Here is a 24994-nt window from a genome sequence, read left to right on the forward strand (position 1 = left end):
TGAAATCATGGACAATTGGAGTCTGTATGAAGCTGCAAATAATTCACAAGAGTCACATCTTTTGCCCACATTTAATTTTTATTTATTATGATTTTTTAATGCTGCACAAAACAATATTTATTTCATTTGTTTCATTTATTTCTTTATTTGTTGCTGCTTTTATTTTATTTATTGAAAGTGAGAGGGAACTTCTGTGGCCTTTTGTATTCTTTTTCTATAGGCCGCCTTAAGCTTTCTAAGTTTGTAACATTTAAGCAAGCTGAAGGGGAAAGGGGGTTTCGCAAAATCACTCGATGGGAAGGAAAGGTTGCTTTTGTTAATCATGCCCTATGGTGGGTGATTAACTGCTTGCAGAATTATGTTTCACTTTTAATTAATTGTGCTTAAGGCTTTAATTAATGAAGGTTCCCTCCTCACAGCAGCTCGTACTGACGAAGGTGCATGCGCTGGATGATGTCACGGCAATCGTTGAACACGCGACGAATGTTTTCGGTGTCCACAGCGCAGGTGAAGTGGGGGTAGCAGTAGTGGCGCCCGTCTCCACTGGCAGTGCTGATTCTCTGTGGGCACAAACAGAGCGGACAGTCAGTGACACCCCTTCAAGAACTTCCCTGTCGCCAATGGGGACATTTACAAGCACAACTTTGACTAGCTATTGAAGCTGCATTAAAACAAAAACAAATGAAGGGCATAAAAGCAAAAAAAGAAGCCACACTAGATATTTGGGATATAAAACTGAAGAAGTATATGGTTTAGTTGTCAAATTCAGAATTAATTAAATTTACATTGGTAAGAAAAAGAACAAACAGAAGAAAGCGCTAAAGGTGGGCTATACTCACCAGAAATTCATCGCGGATGAAGTACTTGGCCCGGGTCACGCGAGGGTCCTCACCAGGCTCGGGAGTAGCTATAGAGAAAACAAATATTTCATTACTTAAGGTAACTATAAAAGCGTAGAGCAGAACTAGGGTTCCAATGTCTCTGCAGTCCCTTAACTTCTCTAACTCCGCTGTCTTCAAATGAAAATGAGCAGGTATAAGTTTGCCTTGCCTCCCTTATATGTCCCTGAATGTACAACCACCGAGAACATAAAAGTTTTTAACATATGCATGACTGTATCAAACACCCTCTGATCAACTGCATACGTACCATCCTCAGGAGTAGTGTAGCGAGCAAATTCTGGGAAGTAGTCCTCAATCTTGGATTTCCCAGCGAGGACCTTCTCAGCGAGCAGGTCTTGCTTGTTGAGGAACAGAATCACAGAGATGGTGCGCAGCCATCTAAGAAGGAAGGGGGCAAGTTTAATGCCCAGGGAAAAGAAAGCATTCTTTTTGCTAGGAGCTTGAAATGCTTGCACAAAAGCTTGCACAAGATTCTTCTCCCTAACAGTTCACTAGCAGAGCAAGGTCAATAATACGACTCTGGGGTGAGCTGGCAGGGGAGACCAGGGTCCCTCCTCAGACCTGTTGTTCCAGATGCTCTTGAAGAGGTTCAGAGCCTCCTGAAGACGGTTGGTCTGGTTGTCCTCCCGAATGACCATGTTGTAGCTGCTGCTGGCCACCACGAAGATGATGGCAGTCACATCTTAGCCGCAAGGAGAGAAAAGAAATGAGTGTTAGAAGTGAGCAGAGGACAGAAAGAGAAGAAGGGAAAGGCAAGCAAAGATGACCCTTCACAATTAGAAGAGCAAAACACCCTTGAAGAGACGCTTCCATACCATTGAAGCATTGGATCCACTTGCGGCGTTCGTCACGCTGGCCACCCACATCAAACATGCTGGAGGAGAGCAATGACAGTTGGTTATCCCAAAGGGCTGACCACTGATCCATCACCCTACCAGTCAGAGGCAACATCCAGAAACACATAACTCTGATTTTTAGAAAAGTTGCCATAGTCACTTACTGGAAGTTGACCTTGTCCACCTGGAATTTGGTCTCAAAGATTCCAGAAGTCAGGACACGGCAGCGGAGCAGATCCTGAAGCAAAATTTAAATTTAGGTCAACAGGTCTTACCAAACTTCACCAAAATATTAATAATTACCGATCTGGGGTGAAAATCTTGAAGATCCTCAAGTCCTTGGGTTGTGAGAACTCTCGCGTACCTGGTCACTTGGCACGTAGTCGGCCTGCTTGATGACATCGATCTTGTCCAGGAAGCTGGCAGGAAGAGAAACGGGTGTTCACAGAGGGTGCATCAATCTGCCAACTATTTGTGTCTCTCCACCAAGTCAAGCTAAATGAAATGATTACCCCCAGTGTTAAGTCAATGGGGACTTCACTTGGGTCAACATTTATGACCCAAAGCTTATGCCTCAGCCTTTGACTTAGAGCAAACAGAAGTGAAGATAAATACATCTAGAAATGCATTTGGTGAATAAGGTATTCGAATTAAGATTAAAAAAAAAAAAGAAGGAAGGAAAAAGAGTTGTAGCAATTTGAAATCAGCATCTAGGAATCAGGGAACTAAAGATACTTGTTATAAGATACTCCACAAACTCCTGGCACAACTCAACTACAGGTACAGCACAAGACAGTGGTGGGGCTTTGTCTGGCTTTGCACTTAGAAAAGTTGGTTTTGTGCTTCTGAAACAGTAGAGGGCCCAAATCAGGCCTATCGGATTTGGTATCCTTTGATAAAAATTGACCAAAAAAAAAAAAAAAAGTTGAATCGTTTGGCTTTGGCTAAAATGGCAAACCATTTGAAAGGGGTCCACCTCCACGCCATTTTCCTTAAAAAAGGAAGCAGACCCTCCTCCCACACGGGACTAATGAAAACGAGGCTGTTTTAGTTACTCAGAAACGGTATCCTTTCCTTCTACTTTTTAAGAATCTCATTTATTAAAGAGAACAAAAGAGGTTGGCACAAAGGGGCCCTTCCTGGCCTAACCACACCGAACAGGAAACAAACACAGTTCCCTTCCGTTCCAGTTGGTCCATGAAATAGAACACTCCATATATTAAATTTTTAGTTAAAAAAAAAAAAATGCCAGCCAGGCAGGTTACAGTTCCTTATATGGTACAAGTACAAGCAGCAGAGGGGTACAGGGCCCTCCAAAACTATACTCAACTATAAACTAAACCAAAGCTTTACACTAAGAAGTCCTACCCTCCACCTCCAACTCCGCTTAACAACTTTTCCTGAGGTGAGAAGTATCTTGCTTTTGTTGCCTGACTAGACGCACCATGAGGAAAACTAACTTTTAAAGATTGGGGTAGGTTAATTAATATGGAAAATTAATGGTAAAACCAGGTTTTTTTCTTTTTTTTTTTTTCCGGGGTGGGGGGGGTAAGGGGTGGGATTGTTTTAAAGTGGGCTAATCATAAAAGAATATCACAAAGGGAAAAAAGTCTATTTAAAGAAGATTCTGTAAGTTTCCCCCTCTTCCTTTTTACCAGTTTCGAGTTAGTCTGGCTTAGAGGATATACTAACTTGCCCAATCAGTCTTATATTACAGCACCCGACCAGAAATAGCTCCCCAGCCGCCCTGGCCTCCAGCACCGTTGTCCTGACAACAGAACCACAGTTCTATAAATAGATCATCAGCACCAAATCTTGTGAGAGACATCTGGAGTGGGGCCAGCCAAACCCCAGCTTGACAAATAAAAATAGGCAGCTTAAGACACGGGCCAGGTACCAGAATCTCAACTTGAACATAAAGGCAGTTCAACCCGAACTATGCTGGTCAGTGCACACACAGGGCTGTTTTAATCATCCAGCCCAGGAAGACATTTTAAAAGTTTTAAGCTGCCTTGTTCTTTTTTTTTTTTCTTTCTCGAGTTTCCTTAAAACTTTCCACAATCTGTGCAAATGCTGCCACTGTAAGATAAGGGGGGGGGGGGGGGGCGGAGTAATTTGGTGTTGCTTTGAAAAGATTGTAGATGGGTGTGAGGAAAAAACAAACCTGGTCGAACTCCTCTTAATTAACAAAATCATCTGCTTCCCCCACCCCCAGCCTCCAAGCATTCAAAACCGGGATGGTTAAACCTTCCTAATCTTGTACCTGTACTTCTGACTTGGATCCAAAATACAAAACGCAAACAATTCCAGGATTTCCATTTGTTTTGCGTTACTATAATTAGCGCTTCCAGCTTTTAGTTCAAACTTTGGAGAAAATCAGGGACTTTGTTGAAGAAGGGGTGGGGGCTGGGGTCACACAGACCGGCCAAGATGGACCGTTTTCCTGGTTCTTGAAAAAATACACAAATGTGCTTGTGTATTAAACTCCAGAATCTCTACGTATGTGGCAAATGGAAAGAATCAGGCTTCCTACGGGAAAGACCCTGAAGAAAGCCCATGAGATTGGATGATACCTTTGAGAACTCAATTTCTTGTTTGCTATTTGACTACTACTGCCCCTTCCCCCCCCCCCCCCCCCCGTTTATTATGCTGTAAGGTCCTGAGGCTTGGGGCTACTAAGTCACTCTTACGAGCCGGCCTGGTGTCTCGGTCTTCATCAGTGAATTCTTACAAGAGCAAAGAGTTTCTGAGTTTTAGCCACTTACATGAGAGAGGCTGAAACATCCCCGCCACCTACAGCCCCCCACCCACACCTCCAAATCACAAAAGCCATTCCTACTTCTAAATATCTTAACTGAGGCTGCTCTGTAGATGCTCTGCACAGCAGCAGCAGCAGCAAACAAAAGCTGTCTGGAACTGTTTTTATGGCCCTGACCGCCATATGCTTGCTATATCATAGACAGGATGAGAAAGGCCATAAAATATTTAAAAGGAAACTTTCCAGATGTGTGGTTTACATCCACTGGAAAAGATGTTTATAAACTACAGCAATAAAATACATTATTTTTATGTTATCTAATGTACGAGGGCAGCCCTATCCCCCTAAATGTTTGGAGGTCAATTCAATTAATTCAAGTTAATTAATTACGAATGTCACTTTATTATAAGTAATTATCATTTGACTCTAAGAGACATTACTTGTTTATATAAAATACTGTCACTGCACTTAAAAGTGCAATTAAGGGCTTTATAAAACAAATGAATCAGACTAGAACTTTCTAACTGCAGGTGGGAATAACTGGTTGGCTTCTATGAAAAGAACTCATTTGCAAATAACTTGAAAAGCAAGTGTCAGGGGTGTTAGTATTTTATGTGCTTTTGCCTAATTTGTTTGCCTGTGGGGGGGGGGGTGTCACTCACTACTGGGCGCAGTCGATGAGCTGGTACTCGTTGGAGCGCTCATAGCAGGCACGCACCCCTTCATCCTCCCAGAGAGCTTTGGCATGCTCGTAGAATTCCTGAAAGGCACATGAGAAAGAACGTTCAGAAAGATGGGCACTCGCACCAGAGGCAGGACCCTGTCCTCGGGACCCTGAGAAGGGATTTCACTCATTCTGATGTCAAAGTTCGGACCAAATTAATGAACTTGTGCCCATGAGAAAATCAGCACAGTGAATGTTAGCAGATGTAATTAATTCCTGCTGGTCTCCCATCACTGAGAATGACCACGCCTGGGTGCCCTCCACCCCACACCTTTCGAAGGGAGGCAGACAGTAAACTACTCAATAATTTTGCCTCTTCACAGAACTGTTTGCATCGGAAGAATACGCACTAGTCTGTGTTCGGAGGACGTGCCAATTAATGATTCAGTGTTGTGGAAACAAGAAACTTCATTGGTCGGATGCTCTGGGCTTAAGAGTTCCTTCTAGGAAAATCTGATTTTTACGAAAAAATAATCTCATGGGTAATTGCAGGCAATTCTGCACCTGCCCTTTTGGTAAGGGTGGTCACAGGCAGGAAGAAAGCAGCAAATGGTCTCCGAGTCACTTCAAATCACAGCAGGTGATGATTCACATTTCGTTTTTACATAAAAACATTTTTAATTATGTGGGGGCAATCTCTCCTTCCGAGGGCAGGGGGGTTTTCTCAGCTGTGAATTTAGCAGTAAGACATTTTGATTCTACAGGGAGATGCAAGATGGAGGGGACATTCTCAGGGAAATATTAATTTCTGCAGCTGGGTGGCTTAAATGGTGTGAAATCCATTTCCGCTCCATACAGGTCTGTGTCTATGTAAACCATGTAGGTTTACACTTCCTGGTCTCATCTATAGTTTTTTGCTCTAAGGTCACGAATCAACACATAATCAAGGCAGGTGGGAAAGAGGAATTTTCAAGAGAAAGATTCTAAGTAGCTTGGAACCTAAAGTTTGGATATTGGTGAGACTGATAAAAGGTAATTATTATTTAAATACATTTTTAATAGGATACAGAATCAGTACATAGAAAGTTGTAGGGCTGCAGTATACACATAGTGCTTACTGCTTCCATTTTTTTTTTTTTTTTTTTTAACAGATACTATTTTAAAAATTTTACCTACCCATATACTAGTCGGGGAAGCAGTATTAATATGTAAGTTTCATCCAAACCCGCTGAAAATACACAAACACAAATTCCCATGAAAGTGCAACAATAACCCACTGTTTTAACTGCGGACGAGTCTCTTCCGGGCCTTACACTTGAACATCTTTCCGTCTTGTTTCCCATCCCCTCTTATAAACCACTGTCCCCATGAAGGGGCAACGTATACTCTAGAGAATGGACATGCCGTGTTCCCTAAAAATCGTTCTTTACGGAACGCCCTGCTCGCCAATGAGGGAGCACACAGAAAAAAAAGATTTTTCTAGATGTTCTCTTTTGTCTTTTTTTTTTTTTTCAGTTGTAATTTAGGTGAGAGCCTTATTGATTTATTAATTTTTTGATAATTTGTTTGCAATGAGAACATCTCCCATTTAGAAATCTCAGAACTGGCCCTTGGCTGAGATCTCGTTAAGTGGACAACTCATGTCTGTATGCCATGTTTAACATACAGTTTTGTTTGTTCTAAGATGTGTGTGGGGGGGGAGAGGGGATAATCAAGTCTGCCACACCTCATGTCTTTTTTCCTCATAAAAATTTGCAGTCTAATAAAGCAAGAACTGTGGTACTAAGGTGTGATGTTTGCTTCTGGAGATGGGTGGCCCAGGATTCACAAAAGGTGGTAGGAATTTGCTCATGATGATGCATGTTCTAAACACAGACTTGCCTATGTGGAGATGTCACTGATGTTCCAACATGACACACAGGTGAGTGGAGAGCAGGGCTCCAGCCCAGCTCTCCTGTCACCTCTGCATCCTACCACCCAGGTGAATGCGGCTAAGGCACCTATCCCCTGTGTGTCCTACCGGCCAAGCAAATGGGGCTTAGGCAACTGAACTCCAGGACTTAGCTTACAGGAGGGAAATCGAAGTCTGGCACGTTCATCACGCTCAGAATGTAGTCCACTCTGAACTGGTTCTCAGGGTTGGCCAGCTCCACAGGGGGGACCAGGTTGCTCATGGCGGCCACAATGGTCTGCAAATGATTGAGCAAGCAGTCAGGGAGAGAGCACTGTACGAAAAGGAGGTTAAAGAACGAGAGAGGAAAGAGCTGAGCACATACTTCAATGGCCTCCTTCAGGTTGTTTTTGATGTCCTGCACCTTCGTTGCCTTCTCACTACAGTAGATGCGGAGAGAAAAAAAAAATCATATTGCACCCTGTTAATGCAAAGTGTTGCTTCAGTCAAGATATTCCAACTAAAAGCATAGTATTCTGTTCCTCAAGGAGGTGTGGGGTTAGATCTGTGCAGAGGTGCCTGCATCAAGGCAGCTTCAAATGACCATCTCCAGAACGTGTCCTGAGGATACGCCCGACTGGAGGGGATCGCCAATCGGCATTGAGAGTGATCGGTTACTGTACCGTAAGTTGGACTTGGTTTATTTACTGATTCCAAACATGGTTCCATCTGCTTGAAACCCCCCACAGCACACATCAACACTTCCTGAGAGCCTCTGTGGGCCCTATCGGCACCGCTCTGTGCAGGGTGAAGTCTCCCTGTGGGTGGGGGAGGAGGTTTCAGGTGGGACACGACAGAGATCCCATCTCTAGAGCAGTGAATATAGGTGGTGGTGTTTTCAATGATCAGTTAATAAGCAATAGCCTCTGCTGCCCAAGAGTGGATTTCAGGGCTGTGGCCCCTTTAATTTATTCCCTAATATCAACTGTGAGGCCCTCATAGGCCAGGTGCTGTTCTGGGCACTGCGGGCTAGCAGTGATGACTGCATGTCTTATGATATTCATGCAGATTGATCCCTCAGTGTCACCAGGGGAAAGTCAGAATCCGCGCCCAGGAGTCCTTCTGGTCTGGGCCTCAGCCATCAATGTGGGGCAGGGGGGTGGGGGGCAGCGTTCTATGAAGTAGGGGTGGCATGGTTTTGTTCTTTTGCGTTAACTGTGGTTTTAACTCTGACAGACAGGAGGGCCCATGTGTTCTGCATGGAGTGCTCTGAGTCACTGATACAAGGGGGGGCTGCACCCTTTTAGCTCCTGGGCTCCCTGAACTCCCTGTGAATTTTTGCAGTAGATTCTATCAGCCCAGATGCTGCACGTCTGTCAGTCACTGGCAGCCCAGCTTTCGTGAGAGACACGGCCAGAGGGATTCTGGAATTTGTGTTTGTTGGGGCCAAGAAAGAACCTCTTGCTTGGGGTAGGTATCTCGTAGCACCCTAGCAAATGGACCCACCATGTCATGTGTCACAGACCTACTACGTACCGGGCCCTGGGACGTGGCACCAGAGGCATGCAGAAGGTCCTACCACCCTGCTTCACAGAGGGGGATGCTGAGGCGGGGGGCGGGGGCGCTGCATCAGAGGCAGAAACAGGACAGAGAAGGGACAGAGCTGATCTTTTGCTCACTGTGATTTTTAAAAAATCTCTTGAGAGTCCCAGTATCTGAAGCAGCCACTTGGTTGCTTCACCGGCAGCCACAGAATACAGACAGAAATTAGAGGGAAGCCCTCTGGAGCAGAACATGACAGAAAATCGGTGCGACAGAGACGCAGAGGGGCCCGACAACGGCAGCCAGGCAGAGCAGTGCCGCCAAGGTGGGGGCGTCTGCTGGGGAGGGCGCTGGCGGGCAGCGGCCAGGGGTTAGTGGGGGGTGTGTGTGTGCGTGCGTGTGTGTGTGTGTGCAAGCCTGCCAGCAGCCCCTTTCCCTAAAGATCCCACTCTTTCCCTTTTCATGTGATTGCAGCTGTGGCTAACCCCCAGCGTGTCATTCTCTCAGGACAAGCGTTTGCAGACTTATTTGAGGGGCGGGCCTTCATTTTCTAAATGACCTTATTTTGCCCTTTTTCTAGGATCTGGCCAGTGTCACAGATGGGTCTTTAAGATTTTTCCTAGCAGAGTGAGGGGTGAGACAGGCTTCAGAGGTTACCATCCTCATCAGAGGTCAAGAGTACGTCGGGAGGGGGGCATTTACATAAAATACTGCAAGTCTAGTGACCCCTGGAGGCAGATATGGCAAGGACAGGTGTGCCTGCAAACCCAGGGTGTGGCATTCCTACACAAACCCTGAAGCTCACCTCTGGCCCCCAAACCCACCAAGCAACTGCCCTGAATTTTAGGGGACAGAGGACTGCCCCCTCCATGGGATCACCATGCCCTGTACGTAGAGAATCAGTGTGTGTTTCTGAAATGCTGGGCTTGGTGTTATACTCTAGAATCAGTTACTCAGACCTTATGATTAAAAGGACACGTGTCTGGTTGCCCCTAACGCTCACTGATGAATGCAGAATTTACCTAAAACCCCATGGACAAATCCATTCCCATTCATTAGAAACAGGCTCCATTTCCTTGGTAAGGAAATCCATTACCCTGTGGTTTAAAAGGGTCTCACAATAGTAAAATTAGATGTGTTCTGGTATGAAATGCCCAAATCTACAGAGCTGGGGTGAGATATTTCTAGAAATGAGGTTCCCTCATTCAGTTTGATATTTTGGTCTAAGTAGTAGTATGATAATTGGAAAACTTCCAGTCTTCAATACAGATATTTTGAGAACGTGTTCAGTATTCATCTACGTACGTGAACAGGTGTGGGAGTGTATCAAGTATAAAACAGCTAAAATAGAAATCTAAAGTCTAATTCGGGTGTGTATTACTAAAACATAAAATCCCTCCACTGAAGCAATTACTATGTAGATGGAGATATTATACTGGGGGTTGGCGGGTTTATCATCATTTTTACTATGGCTTAATCAATTTAAAACTAAGTTGTGAAATTCAGAGAAAATGCCTCCCAGGTCTTGAAACTACTTAACAAAGCCAAAGTACGTATCAACGGCTAGAATTCTGATGGATTAAAAAAACTGGGACTGGAAATACTTTTCAGAGCTTGTTGCCCTCCCCCCCCCCCGGTATAAAGTAGATTAAAAAAAAAAACCCATTGCCATCGAGTCAATTTCGACTCACAGCGACCCTATAGGATAGAGTAGAACTGTCCCCATAGGGTTTCCAAGGAGCGACTAGAAGATTCAAACTGCCGACCTCTTGGTTAGCAGCTGCGCTCTTAACCACTGCACCACCAGGGCTCCACTAGATTCCCCACTGCCGTAGAGTCAATTCCGACTCATAGCGGCCCTATTAGCTGGGGTCAAATTTTAAGAGCTGGCTCCCCTCTGCTCACGGTCTCAGTGGTAGGGGAAGGTTACGCTGGACTGGGTTTCATTGGGTTCTACAGCTTCTCTCTGCTTTTGCAGGGAAAGACAGACAAAGAAAGACAGCAGACAGACGCCAGATACAGGGATTGCTGAAACATGCAGAGTAGTTTTTATTTCTCAGGTATGTTAATACTTAATATTGAGCTGTAGAACAGTGTCACAGATAGAGCTGCAGGCAGGATATTAGTGGTGGTGGGGGGGGCGCAAGAGCGAGGACACAGCAGGCTGCTCAGTAAGGGTGTTCTCTATGTCTCAAGTGCCAACTTCTGGTACAGTAGTTCTCAATTACTCGCTTTTATGCCGATGCCTGTGTTTGGGACTGCTGTTACACATTTTTGCCAATCAAGGATCTCACATCACTTTAGTTGGCTGACTGAATTATCATTAAAGGTCATGTAGCAGGGAGCAGGGCCCCGTCCCCCCCTCCCCCCCACAATAGAATAGTATTCTTATTAGAAGTTCCCCGGGATGGAGCAATTCCAGCATGCAAATTGTGATCGGACATAGCCGGGAGGATGAAACTGCAGCCATCGTCTAGAAATAATAGACTCTAAAAGAAACAGACGAACAAACATGTGTCAGTCACTTCGTCCCCGACCCCAGTATCTTTTGCCCCTCCCTTCCCTGGCCACAGCAGCTCTCTTGGAGATACCCTAGGCTCAGTCCATCGGCTCTGCATATTCTCATGAGAAATAACCGCTCCATCACTGCATGCTGAATCTGCGAGCAGGGCGACAGTGGGTTACCTGGCATGCTTGTGTGTGTGTGTCTGTGTGTGATGGCTGCGCGGATGTAGGAAGCGAAGAAAAACAAGTTGACGATGAATGGGGAGAAAACATGGAGGCCATCGTTCACCCCCGTCTGCTAGCTAACCTAAAGTGCCTCAGATTGAAATAAGTTGGATCCTTTTTAAAAGACCCAAGGCTTTTCGAGAAGATTCTTAAAAATCCATCTCCCGCAAGGTGCCAAAGCTTCCCCCCCTCCCCAAAACGAAGGACTGCGTGGCACTGCGGAATTTAATAGCCGGAAGCAAATTTATCTCGAGGTCTGAAATTTTTAAATCAGACCAACCACTGGGTGGGTGGAATTTAACAGATAGTTTTAAAAATAAGTAGCTAATTCAAATAGAGACCGGGGGGCGGGGGGAGAAACCATATGGAAAAACATCAATTTGTCAAGTCCTAAACTGATCATCTAATGCTAAAATCTCTAACTTTTCCCCCAGCTGGATCTAATTATCCTGTAGGGATGGCCAAAAAAAAAAAATTTTTTTTTTGCACTTTACTTGCTCAGAAACGTTAAGAGACTGCGTGTCATGTGAACACAGATAACCAACACAACTGATGGGCCTGCAATGCTTGTGCTCTCCTCCAGATCTCTGCCCTGGGCTTCCCAGTACGATCTTCATGTTTGTTTTGTTTGTTTAAACAATTTTTTCTGTTTTTGAATGTGCCTACCCATCGCTGTTGCTCCTTGCAGCCTGCGGGTCCTCTTCGCCGCCCCTTTTAAAGAGAGATTGAAAGCTCACCTAATCTGCAAGGCACCGCAATTTCCCCCAAAAAATAAATAAATAAAAATAACCCCCACAGCCTCTCTACCTTCCTAAACGCACGGCCAAGAGAAAAGGCAACAACCCGAGAGCCGCCATCCTCCCGCTAATTCTTAGGCTGCCTTCCTGGCTCAATTGGCCTGTCTCCTGAGACTGAAGGCGTGAAGGGAGAAGCCCTGCACCTTTGCAGCAGTATTACCAGAGCCCTCTGGGGACTCTGGTTGGTTACAGAAGGGACAGATAATTATTTTCTCGTGCTTTCACTAAATGTACATGCATTAGGGAGCTAAAGCAGTGATTTATTTCACAATTCTTTAGAGACTAGGGCAGCGCAAAGGGCCCCTGGCTCTCCCAGGTCCCATCTTCGCAAGAGTTTCTTCTGAATACACAAGGAATCGACATGGGGCACTGTGGCCCATGAGTTCCTGGGACAAAATTAATGATGTCCCTTCTTACAGTTGGGGAACCCACCTTAAAGTATTTTTATTTGTAAATAACAGGTCCCCCTTAAATTGCGGTCTGTGATCTAGACTGAGAGGCAGCAACAACAAAAAAATTTTTTTTTCAACAGAACAAAACCCACTACCCATAAAACAACAAAAACTCAATCTCACAAATAGGAATTCCTCCTTGGAGGCAGGAAGGGTGGGCAGGATGGCTAATCCCTCTATACAGTTTTGTGATGGATTAGTTTGGCTCAACCACCGTTAATGGTGTTTTCATTTTCCTCACATTAAATGTAAGGAAGAGAGGTAGCTTTGAGGCAGTAGAGTCCACATTTGACCTCTGGATTTCTGAAGGTCAAATTAATATTACAGGCAGTTGGCATGGCAGCCTGCAGATAGTTACGGCAATTTTCAGAGCTCAGCCTAGCCCTAACAAAGCGCACATTTAGATAGGAGGGGAGAGGCCAGGTCCTATAGCCCAGAACACCCTTTAATGAATGGATGTCACCACCTCACAGGGAAGTCCTTATTAAGGAGGACACCGCTTTTGTTGCAATACCGCAGTGAGGAAAAAGAAGAATCTCGGTTGGACGAGATAAAAATAAGTTATCCAGGCTCACACGAAGAACTGCCCTGTATGTCATTTTCCCAGGCTAAATTTAACATCCTCAGAGATTACCTATGGCTTCCTCCACAAAGGTGGCAAACTGGGGACGACGCTTCCTCTCTCCAAAAAAACGACAGAAAAATCCTGGTTTATATGCCTCGCCTGTACTGCAAACTGGCTCGCTTGGAGAAGTGAGAATCTTTTCCCCCAAAATTAAAAAAATTAGGGCTGTCTGCAGAGTGCCCACCAGTTTTTTAATTACTGGATGTATGGCTTATATTCTCTCCGACTGAAGGTAAACAGTCGCTGCTTTATCTTTTGAAAAATGCTAGCCATGTCCAGTTTTAATCACAATATTTACCTAGAGAGTACATGGCCAAATTGTTTTTGCTTAACTAGCCCCATGAAGAAGCACGCCCCAGCAAAAGTGCAGGAGCAAAAATTACGTACGAGACACGTTTTCCTTGAAATTGTAAATTCACAGCCAAAAAGCCAGGTTTGTTTTTATTGACCAGATGGCAATATCTGTCAGCCAAGCTTTACTGAGGGTGTGTCAGGAATTAAGAACCTCAGAATTGTTTTTTGACAAGTGAAGGTGACTTATCTAACATTCTGTGTGTGTACTGGTGACTCATTGAAAGTCATTCATAAAATTGGTGAAATAGCCCATCCTTCGTATGAACAAGTCTCTCTGAATTTAGGGATGGAGCACAAAAAGCACTCTAAACTAAAACACCCATTTGTATTTTCTTGCCCCTGGTTATTTGGTCTAACAGATTCTAGAATTTTCCATAAAGAGCTGCCTTCGGACTGTTTTTGTGTGTGCGCGCGCGCCTCCGAAGGCGATAAAATTCATCTTGCGTCCCCCGTACTTGGTGCGTAGGTGACATGTTTGTTTTGTGGTTTGGTTTTTATTTGGTGCATAACTGAATTAAACTATGTCACCTTGACTCAGTCCCCCTCTTTGAAAACTGAAAAAGACGCAGTTGAGGGCTATATTTGTCAAAGGAATTCAGGTTTAAGAAAGGGAATGGCTTCGTTAACCAGCTCGTAATTGCAAACTAGTGCCCTGAAGTGTTTGTAATCTAGTGAGATCAATTGCTGTCACGCCTGTGAAGTGAAAACAGGGCTGGTCAACATTGTCTTTCCATTACATACGTAGTGTTACAGGAGAATGACCCAGGGCCCATCGAGGGGTCTTGGGAGAAAGGCGAGTTCCCTGGTTACACTGAACTCCAGTCTGCACATCTCGTGTCAAACATCACCCACACCTATCTTTTTACATCTCTAATAGATACTCTTTAAAAAAAAAAAAAATCTTTATTCTCACTGCAGTATTGTCACGTTGTCCTGGAAGGACTTTTTCAAAGGCAAAAACGCCCTCTGACAGGTCGCAAGTACCTAATTCCCAGTCTTTCCATCATTTCCACGTGGCCTTTTAATTTCTCAGAGGCAGGGGTACTGGTTTTTAAAAAAGAGACATAAGGATTTGCCTGTAATGTTAATTCTAGGAAAAAAAAAAAAGAGGAGGAATTGTTAAGGAGATCTGTCACTGCCAACTGTGTTCTGGAGAGAATATTATTGAAACAACGTTTCCCTAATTGCCTAGGTGCTGCAGCTCACTGGTTAACTGCCTGCAGTGGCTAAGACCCTGCTCTGCAGTGGTCAGCCTGGGCGGCAGGGCGCCTGTCAGCCATGTTGGGAGAGCCACAGCAGCAGCAGGGCCAGCAGGTCTGCTGCAGAGAACCTGGCCAGGGACACTGTCACAGGGCCAAGTGCGCTAACTGTCCTCCACAACCAGGAGCTCTATTCCTTGGAAAGGGAGATGTTTGACAAGAACATTGGTGTTTTACTAGAAAAAAAAAAAAAAAACAACAACTTTGTTGCACCAAAGACTGGGGGAGGGGGGGGCGCCTAGTGGGCTCTTCCCAGGGTTTTTAATATGTAGTCAGAACCATTCAGTAAAAAGTTGGCTGCCCAACCCCAAAAACCTACCTATGCTTCCTAAAGGTTAGTATAAAATTTGTTACTCTTACTCTGCGTTTCCCTCGGTCAGATATGACACTTACTCTCCATTAAACCCATTAACATGCAGGATCCTCATCTGCTTCACAATGGTGCTTTTACCAGATTCTCCAGCACCTGGAAAATGAAAGTAAGTCTCAGGTTATGAAGGAGGCATTTCACACACTTTGGGCAGGGAAGAGGGCGGCTGCTGCTGCTGCTGCTTGCTTGCTGCTTTTTCCACAGAAGCGACACAGAAAACACAAACATACACAGAAAACAAGCTTGCAATTTTTCCTTGACATTTTGACGCAGAGAAAAGGAAATCAACGTCCAACTCTGTGTCCACCTGCAGTATTTCACCATTAGCACAACAAACAAGAATTAAAGCTTTTTCTGTTTTGTTTTTTAGAGTTTGCTTTTGGTGGGGGTCTTTTTGCTTTTGTTTTTTTAATTGCAGGATAGAGAAGGAAAGGTGCTAATAAAAGGAATGACGTAATTTTGTCATTTGAGGGGGGAAAGAAAATTGAAGTTGGAAACAGGGAAACTGAATCCTTAGAATGTGAGCAGTCACCGGCGAAACGGACACAGACAGCCACATAATTCGTTGTTTGTCAAATGTTTCATGGTTAAAATACCCAGGAATCGCGAACAGTGCATGGCCACCGCAGACCCCCCCCATCACGTACCAATGCACCACTTCTCCCCAAACGTGTTCACAACAGGGCTTCTCCCCACCCACTCAGGTTTTCCTCGCCTTGGGCTACTTTAAAAAAAAAAAAGCTACCCCTAAAACTGCAATGTTACATATTCTCCACTTACTCCCCTCCTGCTCCCCCCAAACCCTATCTTTCTAAAGATAAATTCTCCCTGGGTACAGCAACCATGTCGCAGGGGAAAATGGAAGGCCTTCAATTATCTGTCATCTTCTCAAAAAAGCACGTTTTAATCTCAAATACTGTGCTTGAGAATGACCATATTCCCAGCAGGTAACCTGCAACAGCAATCACGAGAGGGAACAAAAGGACAAGACTTGAATCAAAAGGATAAATGTTCCTGGGAACCACTGACCTGCAGAGATTCCAAGCCCTCCCCAATTAAAAGGGTAAAAAGGAACACATGCCTCCATTTTAAATCACCTTTCATTTGCAAAAATACATTTTATGGAAAAAACACATTTCTACCAAGCAAGAAGAGAGGACTGGCTGCTGTTTTTATTTATTTTTTTTTGCAAACGCACACCCTCTCCAACAAATAATCCCTGTGTGGACAGTGTGCGCCCTCCTCCCACACAAACCTGTTTGGTCTGTCCCCTCTTCTTTCTTTCTTTTACACTTTTATTTTATTAACTGTTTTGCTTTGCTGCCCCAATAGCAAGGCATTCCTCCCTGTTGCCTTTTCACCAGGTTGTGATCAGTATTTGTAAAAGCTAAAATTAGTTTCCACAGAAACATTGATTTCAAAGCAAACACCCTCTCTTTAATGAGCCTAACTCTTGGAAATTAAAAACTAAAGGCACTATTTAAGGAATTTCATGAGGTGAATGAATAATGTCAATGAGGATCTCCAGGAGTCTCATTTCACAATGTTAAAACGTGTACCATGAATCTCTCAGAGGCACAATGAGACCTGTGCCTCAGTTTCCACCCTGAAGAATTTAGAGGATTGGGCTGAAAAACGACTGTTAACAGCTTTTGTGCTTCTCTGGTCCTTCATTCCATTGCCCTGTCATTATAATATTGAGAAAAAGAGAATTTGGGCAGTATTTTTTTTTTTTTCCTCTTTTGGGGTGAGGTATTATTTGGTGAAAGTCACCATGTAAAAACGCAAACTGTGTCCCTGGCATGGGGTGCAGACCCCGTGCCAGTGGCTATCATTCAGTTAACTGTGGCTGGATTTAACCATATAAACTAGAACACTTTGGAAAGATTAGCCCCCCTCCCCCCATGCAAGGTGGGTTCAGATTAACAGTCTCAAATTAAGGGAAGACTCTGTGATAACTGCACAAAAGGTGTTAGAAATTTAAGGTACGATTAGCATCACACTTGACTTAAATTAGTATTCAGACAGCAAGATAGCATTGACAGAAATTATTCTAGACTTCTCCTGGCTTATGCTTTGAAATCAAATTACTATATGCATATTAATATTTACATGGCATAATTCAACCTTTGTAAGTTTAATTCAAGACCTCAACAATTGGCACCATTTAATTATTAAAACTGCAAATTAAAAAACACCAGAGAGACTTATTTTCACTTCGTTAATGATTTTCTGCTTTACATAAATCTGGACCCAAGAGAACAAAGGCATATGACCCATCCAAAAAAAAAAAAAACAAATCAAACACCAGCACAAAGGAAACAGGCCTTTTACGTTTTGTTCTTTATAAACCACGCTGTTTTTTGTTGAAATGTGAACACGTACTAGGTCTTAACCTAGCTAATTCTTAGATTTAATCAGCAAGCCAAATTGCCAAGTGAAAACTTCCATTTTAATTATGCTTGTGTGATTCTTTTGCTTATTTCAACCACTTCTTTTATGCTTCTTTTATTTTTTTTTCTCCAAAGCAGCACCTTTAAAGAAAAAAAGGGGGGGGAAAGGCCATCTCCTCATGTTTAACAACGTCCCCCCCCCTTTTTTTTTTGCCAAAGAGGAAAAACTGCAATAAAAAAAAGAAAACCAAACAACCAAATGTCACTTGAGAAACAACTCATTAACGTCTTTCCATCCATCTCCTTCCACCTGGGAAAAAAAGTTTCCTTAAATCTCTCTCAATCCCCCCTCCCACCTTGAAAAAGACAAAAAAAAAAAAAAAAAAAGCCATTTCCAGACCAAGAAGCCATTTACTGACAAATGTCATTTTCCAGTTTTATCTGATTTGTGAATTTTTTTTTTCCACAAAGCACTCAATGTGGCGACAACACAAAACGTGTGTATGTGTGCTTTACTGGTTGATGGGGGGGGAACAGCTGGGGGGGCAGCTGCTACATTTAATTTTCTTCTTTGCGTTTCAAAAAGCCTGCATATCTGGAAGAGGAAAAAAAGGTCATACTGTAAAAATGACGTGTCATTTGGCTTCACTGGGCACTTTGCGTAGTAACTCTTTTTTTTTTTTTTTTTGCTTTTCCTAATTTTCTTTGATTCTCCTTCGGTCCCCTCCACCGCCGGGCCTGCGCGCACACAGTCCGAAACGCACCGGGTCGCGCCCAGCAGCCGCCGGGCTCCCTCCCCCTCCGGCGCCACGAGTCGCCCGCGCCCCCTCCCCCCCACTGCACCACCTTTGCCGCCGCGATCCCCGCCGAGGGGCTGATGTCACCCGCCCCCCCACTCTCCGCGGCCACTTCCCTCCCCGGAGCCGTCCTTGGCGCGGCCCCCGGCGGCCCCTTGCCCTCTCGTCCTTCCCGCGGCCCCCTCCCAACAAATCACACACTCCACGGAGGCGGGTCCCCCGGCCTCAGCGCCCGTTTCCTGTCCCCGAAACCCCCTTTTTGCCGCAGTCTCCCGCGCCCCGGCGCCCTCCCCCTCCCCAACACGCACCCGAGCCCCCGGCGTCGCGTAGGCCTCGCGGGGACACAGAGACAGAGCGAGGGGCCAGGCGGGCGTGGGGACCGCGCCTGCCCCCCCGAACGCGCCCGGGGTCCCCTTCCGGCCTCGCCCGGACGGCTCGCGGGCGCGGCGGGGCGGGGGGCGCGGGCCTGGCCCGGCCGGCCCCCGCCGCCCTTACCCAGCAGCAGCAGGCGGTGCGTGGCCCGGTAGACCTGCTTGTCCTTCTGCAGCTGTTTCTCGATCTTCTTGTTGGCCTCGCGCTGCGCCTTCTCCTCGTTGCGCTGGTCCTCGGTCTTGCTGTTGCCGAGGCAGCCCATGGCGGCGGCGGCGGCGGGCGGGCGCGGCCGGGCGGCGGGCCGGGGAGCGCCGGGCGCGGGCTCGGCTCTCCGGGCGGAGCGGGCGGACTGCGGCCGGGGCCGGGCGCGCGGGCGGGCGCGAGGGCGTGTGGCGTCGCCGGCGCAAAGCGCGCAGCTCCCGCCCCCCGAGCCGGGCCGAGGGGACTGATGGCGGCCGCGGCGGCCGAGCGCACGAGAGCAGGAGCCGCGCGAGCTGCTGCCGCCGCTGCCGCCGCCGCCGCTCTTATTGCCTCGGCCGAGCCCAGCCGCCCGACCCCAGCGCAACGGCGGGCGGGGGAGCGGGGGGAGGCGGAGGCCGGCGGGGGGCGGAGGCGGAGGAGGCGGAGGCCGGGCGGGAGGGCCGGGCGCCGGCCGAGGGGTCCCGCCGCCGCCGCCCCCGCCCCCCACGGGCCCCGCCGGCCGGGGCGGGGAGGGGGCGGCCCCGCGCGCTGACGACCCCTCGCGCGACGCCAGCGCTCCACCCCCCGGGCCGCGTCGCGGGCGCCGCCGAGGGGCCGCGGGGGGCGGAAGGGGAGGCGCGCGGGCCCGGACTTGGGAAAATTTTCGAAAAGAGAGACACAGAGAACCAGAGCCAGGATGCGGAAAAGCGGGCGGGCGGGCGCGAACCAAAGAACAGAGCGAGCGAAGGGCGATGTGTCCACACACTGTACACAAGACACTCAATAAAACTCCACACGACACAGCGATGGTGGCGTCGGGGGCGGGGGGCGGGGGCGGGGGGGCATTAGATGAGCCGCTCGTCGCGGCCGCGGCCCCGGGCGCCAGGGCCCGAGCCCCCGTGCCGCCCGCGGGCCCTGCGGCGGGAGCGGCCGCCCAGGTAGGTGAAAAAGGCGCAGCCGAGGAACACTCGGAAGCAGCAGGTCGCGCCGAAGATGAAACCGCAGCCGCGGCCCTGCTCGGTGCGCCGCTGCAGCAGGAAGTTGAGCACCCACGAGGGGCTGCGCACCGAGAAGACCAGAAAGATCACCAGGGGCAGGTGGGCGCTCAGCGTGCCGTCCTTGTCCGGCCCGGGCCGCCACACGATGCCCCCGAAGCGCGGCACTGCGTAGTAGTCGTCGTCGTCGCTCCAGTCCGCGTCCCATTCGGCCCAGGCCCAGGCCCTACTCGTGCCCCCGCCGCCGGCGCCCGCGGCGGCCCCGCCGGCGCCCTGCGCGGCGGCCTCGGCGGCGCCGACCTCCTCGTGGCCCGCGCCTGGGGCCGCCGCCTCCGGGGCTGCGGGCGCCTTTTTCTTCTTCTTCAGCATCTTCTCCAACTTCTTCCTCTCTTTCTCCCGCTTCTTTTCCTCCTTGCGCCGCTGCTCCAGCAGCTTCTTCTCCAGCTTCTTCCGCTCTTTCTCGGTCAGCAGCTGGGCCGGGGGCACTTCTCGCAGCGGGCTCTTCGGGGGCTTCTCTGCGCCCCCGGGCTTCCACAGCAAAGGCGACTCGCGCTGCTCGGCCAGGGCGGCTACTGCCGCAGCTTCGGCGGCCACCTCGGCGGCAGCGGCCGCGGTCTTCTTCTCGCTTTCTGCCACGCGGGCTCTCATCTTCCTGGCTAACTTCAGCATGGTGGCTCCGGCCCCTCACGGGACCCGGCTCTCGCCTGGCCCGGGCGCCCTGCTTGCTCCCGGGCTCGCTCTGCCCGGTCCCAGCACGCCCCGTGTCGGGGACTCGGTGGCGGTCTCCGCGCAGCCCCCGGGCCGCCGCTGGCGGCCGCCCGGACTTGGGGCTGCTGGGCTGGCTGGCTAAGGGAAAAAAAAAATTTTTTTGCTAAGAGTTAGGGCCAAAAAGGATAAGCAAATGAAAAATGGGCAAAAGCAAACCAAAAAGCACCCAACAACAGCGAGAAAACAAAAAGCATGAAGAGATGTCAAACAACTCCAAAAAAGAAGAGTGCAGTGGCCCGAGGGCGCGAGCTGCGGTTACCCTCTGGTGCTCCTGGCTTGGGCTCTGGGTGCGCCAGTGGAGAGAAGAGAGAAAGAGAGAGAGAATTGAGGGGTGCCCGGAACACGGGGAAGCGCTGCCCCGTCCCGGCGCCGGTGGCTGTTGCCCGCCCGGCGGGTCGCGCTTCCGTGGAGGCCGGGCGCCCAGACTTACATGTGAGTGAGGTGCACTCACACGCAAGGCAGTGCTGCCGCCGCCGCCGCCACCGCCGCCGGCCGCAACGGGACAGGGTGCGCTCCAGCCGCCGCCGCAGCCCCGAGCCGGCAAGCGCAAGCCGGGCCAGCCACCTGACGCAGCCCGCTCCGCGGCGCCGACGCGACTGAGTGTCCCAGCCCGGGAGCTGCGCTCTTGACTGCCCGATGACGCCCCAGCCTCCTCAGAGGACCGACCCATATCGGCTGCCCCTATAAACCGAAGGGGAAGCACGAAAAATCGGTCCGCCGGGAAGGCACCCAAATGGGCCGCCACGCACCCCGGGGATGCGGGGCGTCCTGATTTGGGGGGCACGGGTTGCGGGGAGTGCGGCGGCGGGAGTCAGGGGCGCGCCCAGGGTGGTGGGCGCACGACCCCGCCTCCCGGACCTGCCTCCCAATTTTCAGTGAAGTGGTGTAGCCCTGGGCGGCGTGCAAAGTGTGCGACGGCGGCGCTTACCCTGCTGCGCGCCTCCTTACCTTCGGCTTCCCAGTTAGCGCACGCGGGGACCGCCACCCACCCCTCCCTCCCAGCGGCGCGTGCCCGCGGAGGTAGGTGCCCGCGGAGGTAGGTGTCGCAAGCCTAAGTGATCGCTACGCCGGTACGGGTTTTAGATCATCGGAGGAGTGATGCTACGTGCGCGCGAAACTAGCTTAGAAGAAGCGGCGGCAGGCAGCGTGCAGGGGACACGACGGAGAAGGTGCGCCGCCTGTGGGGTCAGTGCGTGCGGCATCCCTCCAGGTGGGAGCGGTGGCTGACAGAGGGATTCCGGGGGTCCTGGAACAGAGAGAAAAGTATTTTAATAAACACGAATTTGTTTGCGAATCGTTTAAAAACTCCCAAATGTCTCTTCTCCCATCTCTGTGCACACTAGGACGCAGTAGAGAGCACCGAGTTAGAGTCGGGACACTGAAGTTCTCAACAACTTGGCCGCTGCTCACTTTTCCTGGGACTTTGGTTGGGCCACTTGCTGCCACACAGGTGTCAGCTTGGGTACAATTCATTCATTCAATAAATGTTTGGTGCACACGACCCACCATGTGCCCAGATAAGCCGAGGTTGCCAGAGGATCAGGCTAAGACACGGTATGGTGTCTGCCTTGGGTGGAATGCAAGCCTACCTATAAGCCCCCATCAGCAAAGTAACTATGAACTTCTTTCCAACTTTAACCTTCTTTGACTTCTGAACAGTCCCTAAAACCTGCGATGTTGGCGGGAAGGCCTGCCTGTCAGTGGACACACCTAACACCCTTGGTGAATACAATTGTTCTGGACTTCCAGAGGCCTATAGCAAACTGCTGTTGGGTATACTTTTAAGCTATCTCAGAAAAGAGAAAGTCTGTTTCACTTAACAGGACTATTGAAATTCCCCCTTCCTCCAGTTTGTTCAACTCAAATTAAGCAAAGGTGTGACAGATGAAGATGTCACCTATTATTTTCCTTGGCCCCTTCACAGATACCTCTAAGGCCATTCTACAAGGCCTCTTTTTTTATGAGTCTGAAAGGACAACACCACATGACTCAGTCACCAAGGAGCATTTGGAATTAAGAACAGGAAGCAAAAGCAGGACAGACTTCACGACCTGCAGCCCTACACCTCACCCGCCTTACTGCTGACCCCTGATTTTCTCTAACTGCCAAGAAGTTGCTGCTCTTTGCCCCCATCCAAGCATAAGCCAGGTTTACCACACTTCCACAGAAAAATACAAAACAAACAAAACTTAAAGGAACTGCGGTTCCAGGTCGACACTTTTCACATAAACAGAAGTGGGATGAAAAAATTTCAGGGGTGTTATCAGAGCGTGCCCCTAAGGAAGCCCTGCTGTAAGGCCTTAGGTCAATGATTTTCATGGCTGTTTGAATGGGTCATGACTTGCTACATCTGCCAACTCGATTATAAACAACTTGAAGGCAGGGACCATACTTTATATCTCTACATATTAAATGAAAACTTCTTGGTTGAATTTGATCAATCGATTGTCATTTTTGACAATTGATGAAGACAGGAAATTTTGTCACTGCTCCAGTTGTTCAAAAGCATCTTCCCTCCTGCTTCTAAGGTGGCAAAGCACCGATACATTGTATTTAATAAGTATAAGGTAAATAGTAACCAATACAACCTTAATACTTAGACTAGTGGCTACCCTTACTACAACTAATATAATGAAGTGGCTCCTTATTTGGAAATCTCTGAGTTGGGTGACCATTTTCCCCTTTTGGATAAATGTCACACCTGAACTTTAAAAGGAGTGAAACTATCCCATGTCATATACCGACACATATCCTAGGCAAGGCACAAGTGGGACTACTGTCCTGGAAATGTACAAAGCAAGGTCAAGGCTTGAGCTGTTACAACTTCTAACAGGCCATCCTTGAAATGGTTTTTTTTTTTTTTTTTTTAAATAAGTGTAGGTTTCACTTATATTTTATTATGACTAACCACTGATGAACAAATAAAGCATTTACTTTGTAAATAAATGACAGCAGGTGGAATCAAGGGTTTACAGGTAAGCAAATGACACTAAGAATTCTGAAACTCAAGCTGGTTTCTGGTCTGTTTGGTTTTCTGTTTTCACCTGACACAGTGAAAGATGAGATTTCACTTAATTGGTGTGGTGAGCTGCCACTATCTACAGTTTTCAGCCTAGCATTTAACCTACTCAGGCCTTAAAAACTTATACTTAAAAAAAAGTCTTTCAGATTTGGAGGCTACTCTGCGTGACCCCTTCCTATGAATTAATAATTTATTTTAACATGCCATTACTGTTTTAAGTGCCTGGTTTATGCTCCGAGAATAGAGCAATTCATTAGCATAATTCTTGGAGCAGTCCAGGGGAGAAGTTTCCCAATGCAAGGGGCCCCTCATTTGGCTCAGGGAGAGATGTGAGCTATGGTAACTTTGGGTTCCAATGTGGGACAAAGGGCACAAAATGCTCGGTGAGGGCATAGGTCCCTGGCTCAGGTGGCCTGTTTCATGGGAAAGCCAGAAAGTTGGGATAACAACATAACTCTACCTTAAAAAAGCCCAAATTACCCAATGATTCAGTTTCGTTAGAATGTGACACACTTGGCTGAGAGACACCCTAGGAACATTTCTTTCCAGCATTTCTTATTTCACAATGGGTGAATTCACACGTAGGGGTCGGGATTTTGTGCCCTTGGAGGCTTTGTACCTACGGAAGGAGTTCGAGTACCTCGGCTCTTCCGCATCTTTTGTGAGTAAGAATGTCTTGTCAGCTTTTAGATGCAACCGGCTTACAACAGCTTAGAATCTTGAAAATACTGCTATACTTAATGATGTAATTCCAGTTTGGGTCAAGAGTGTTCTCCTCGGCCTGTCATTAGTTGGGGTCATCGTAAATTATTTTCCAAGAGCCCAGAGGAAATATAATTATAATATTATTTTAATAGCCTAGGAAATAATACATAGGTTTCAACTAAAACAGAAACTTTAGGTCTAAGGTGTTAATAATAGTAGTGCTTCCACAGTGCTTTATGTCTTCAAAGCACTTTCCATACTTTAATTAACTAGAATGACTGAAAATCTTATTGCAGATGAATGCTACTAGAAGGCTATGCTATACAGATGAAAGCAGGTATTGTAAAAAGCATTTTTCTAGTCCTGGTTAAAAAAAAAAAAACCAAACCAACCAAACCCGTTGCCATCAATTCCAACTCATAGCAAGCCTATAGGACAGAGTAGAACCGCCCCATAGGGTATGCAAAGAGCACCTGGTGGAGTCAAACTGCCAATCTTTTGGTTAGCAGCCATAGCTCTTAACCACTACGCCACCAGGGTTTCCAGTCCCAGTTAATCCCTGGTAAGTTTATATTTCTGCAG

General features: G+C 47.7%; 1 protein-coding gene and 1 long non-coding RNA gene across 8 annotated transcripts; both read right to left on the reverse strand.

Annotated features, from left to right (window-relative positions):
* Window positions 1-268: 268 nt before the first annotated feature.
* Window positions 269-21264, reverse strand: GNAS (GNAS complex locus). Of its 7 annotated transcripts, none has more exons than XM_049869069.1 (13): window positions 21116-21264; window positions 15204-15276; window positions 11990-12034; window positions 7437-7494; window positions 7230-7349; window positions 5159-5256; window positions 2103-2157; window positions 1903-1976; window positions 1718-1776; window positions 1464-1584; window positions 1150-1280; window positions 840-907; window positions 269-560 (listed from the first exon to the last, which is right to left on the reverse strand). In XM_049869069.1, exons 2-13 carry the CDS (start codon window positions 15236-15238, stop codon window positions 414-416), a joined length of 1011 nt encoding a protein of 336 aa, XP_049725026.1. In that variant the 5' UTR covers window positions 15239-15276; window positions 21116-21264; the 3' UTR covers window positions 269-413. The 7 variants fall into 7 exon arrangements, with proteins under 7 accessions (XP_049725026.1, XP_049725021.1, XP_049725020.1 ...); XM_049869064.1 differs by lacking the exon at window positions 21116-21264 and adding an exon at window positions 18866-19058 and having other exon boundaries at window positions 7437-7491; XM_049869063.1 differs by lacking the exon at window positions 21116-21264 and adding an exon at window positions 18866-19058.
* On the reverse strand, window positions 10611-11983 carry LOC126067290 (uncharacterized). The gene is made up of 2 exons (XR_007515389.1): window positions 11185-11983; window positions 10611-11082 (listed from the first exon to the last, which is right to left on the reverse strand). It is a non-coding gene; the product is annotated as an uncharacterized LOC126067290 (long non-coding RNA).
* Window positions 21265-24994: the final 3730 nt, after the last annotated feature.

This window comes from Elephas maximus, chromosome 25 (assembly GCF_024166365.1).
Source record: "Elephas maximus indicus isolate mEleMax1 chromosome 25, mEleMax1 primary haplotype, whole genome shotgun sequence".
NCBI lineage: Eukaryota > Metazoa > Chordata > Mammalia > Proboscidea > Elephantidae > Elephas > Elephas maximus.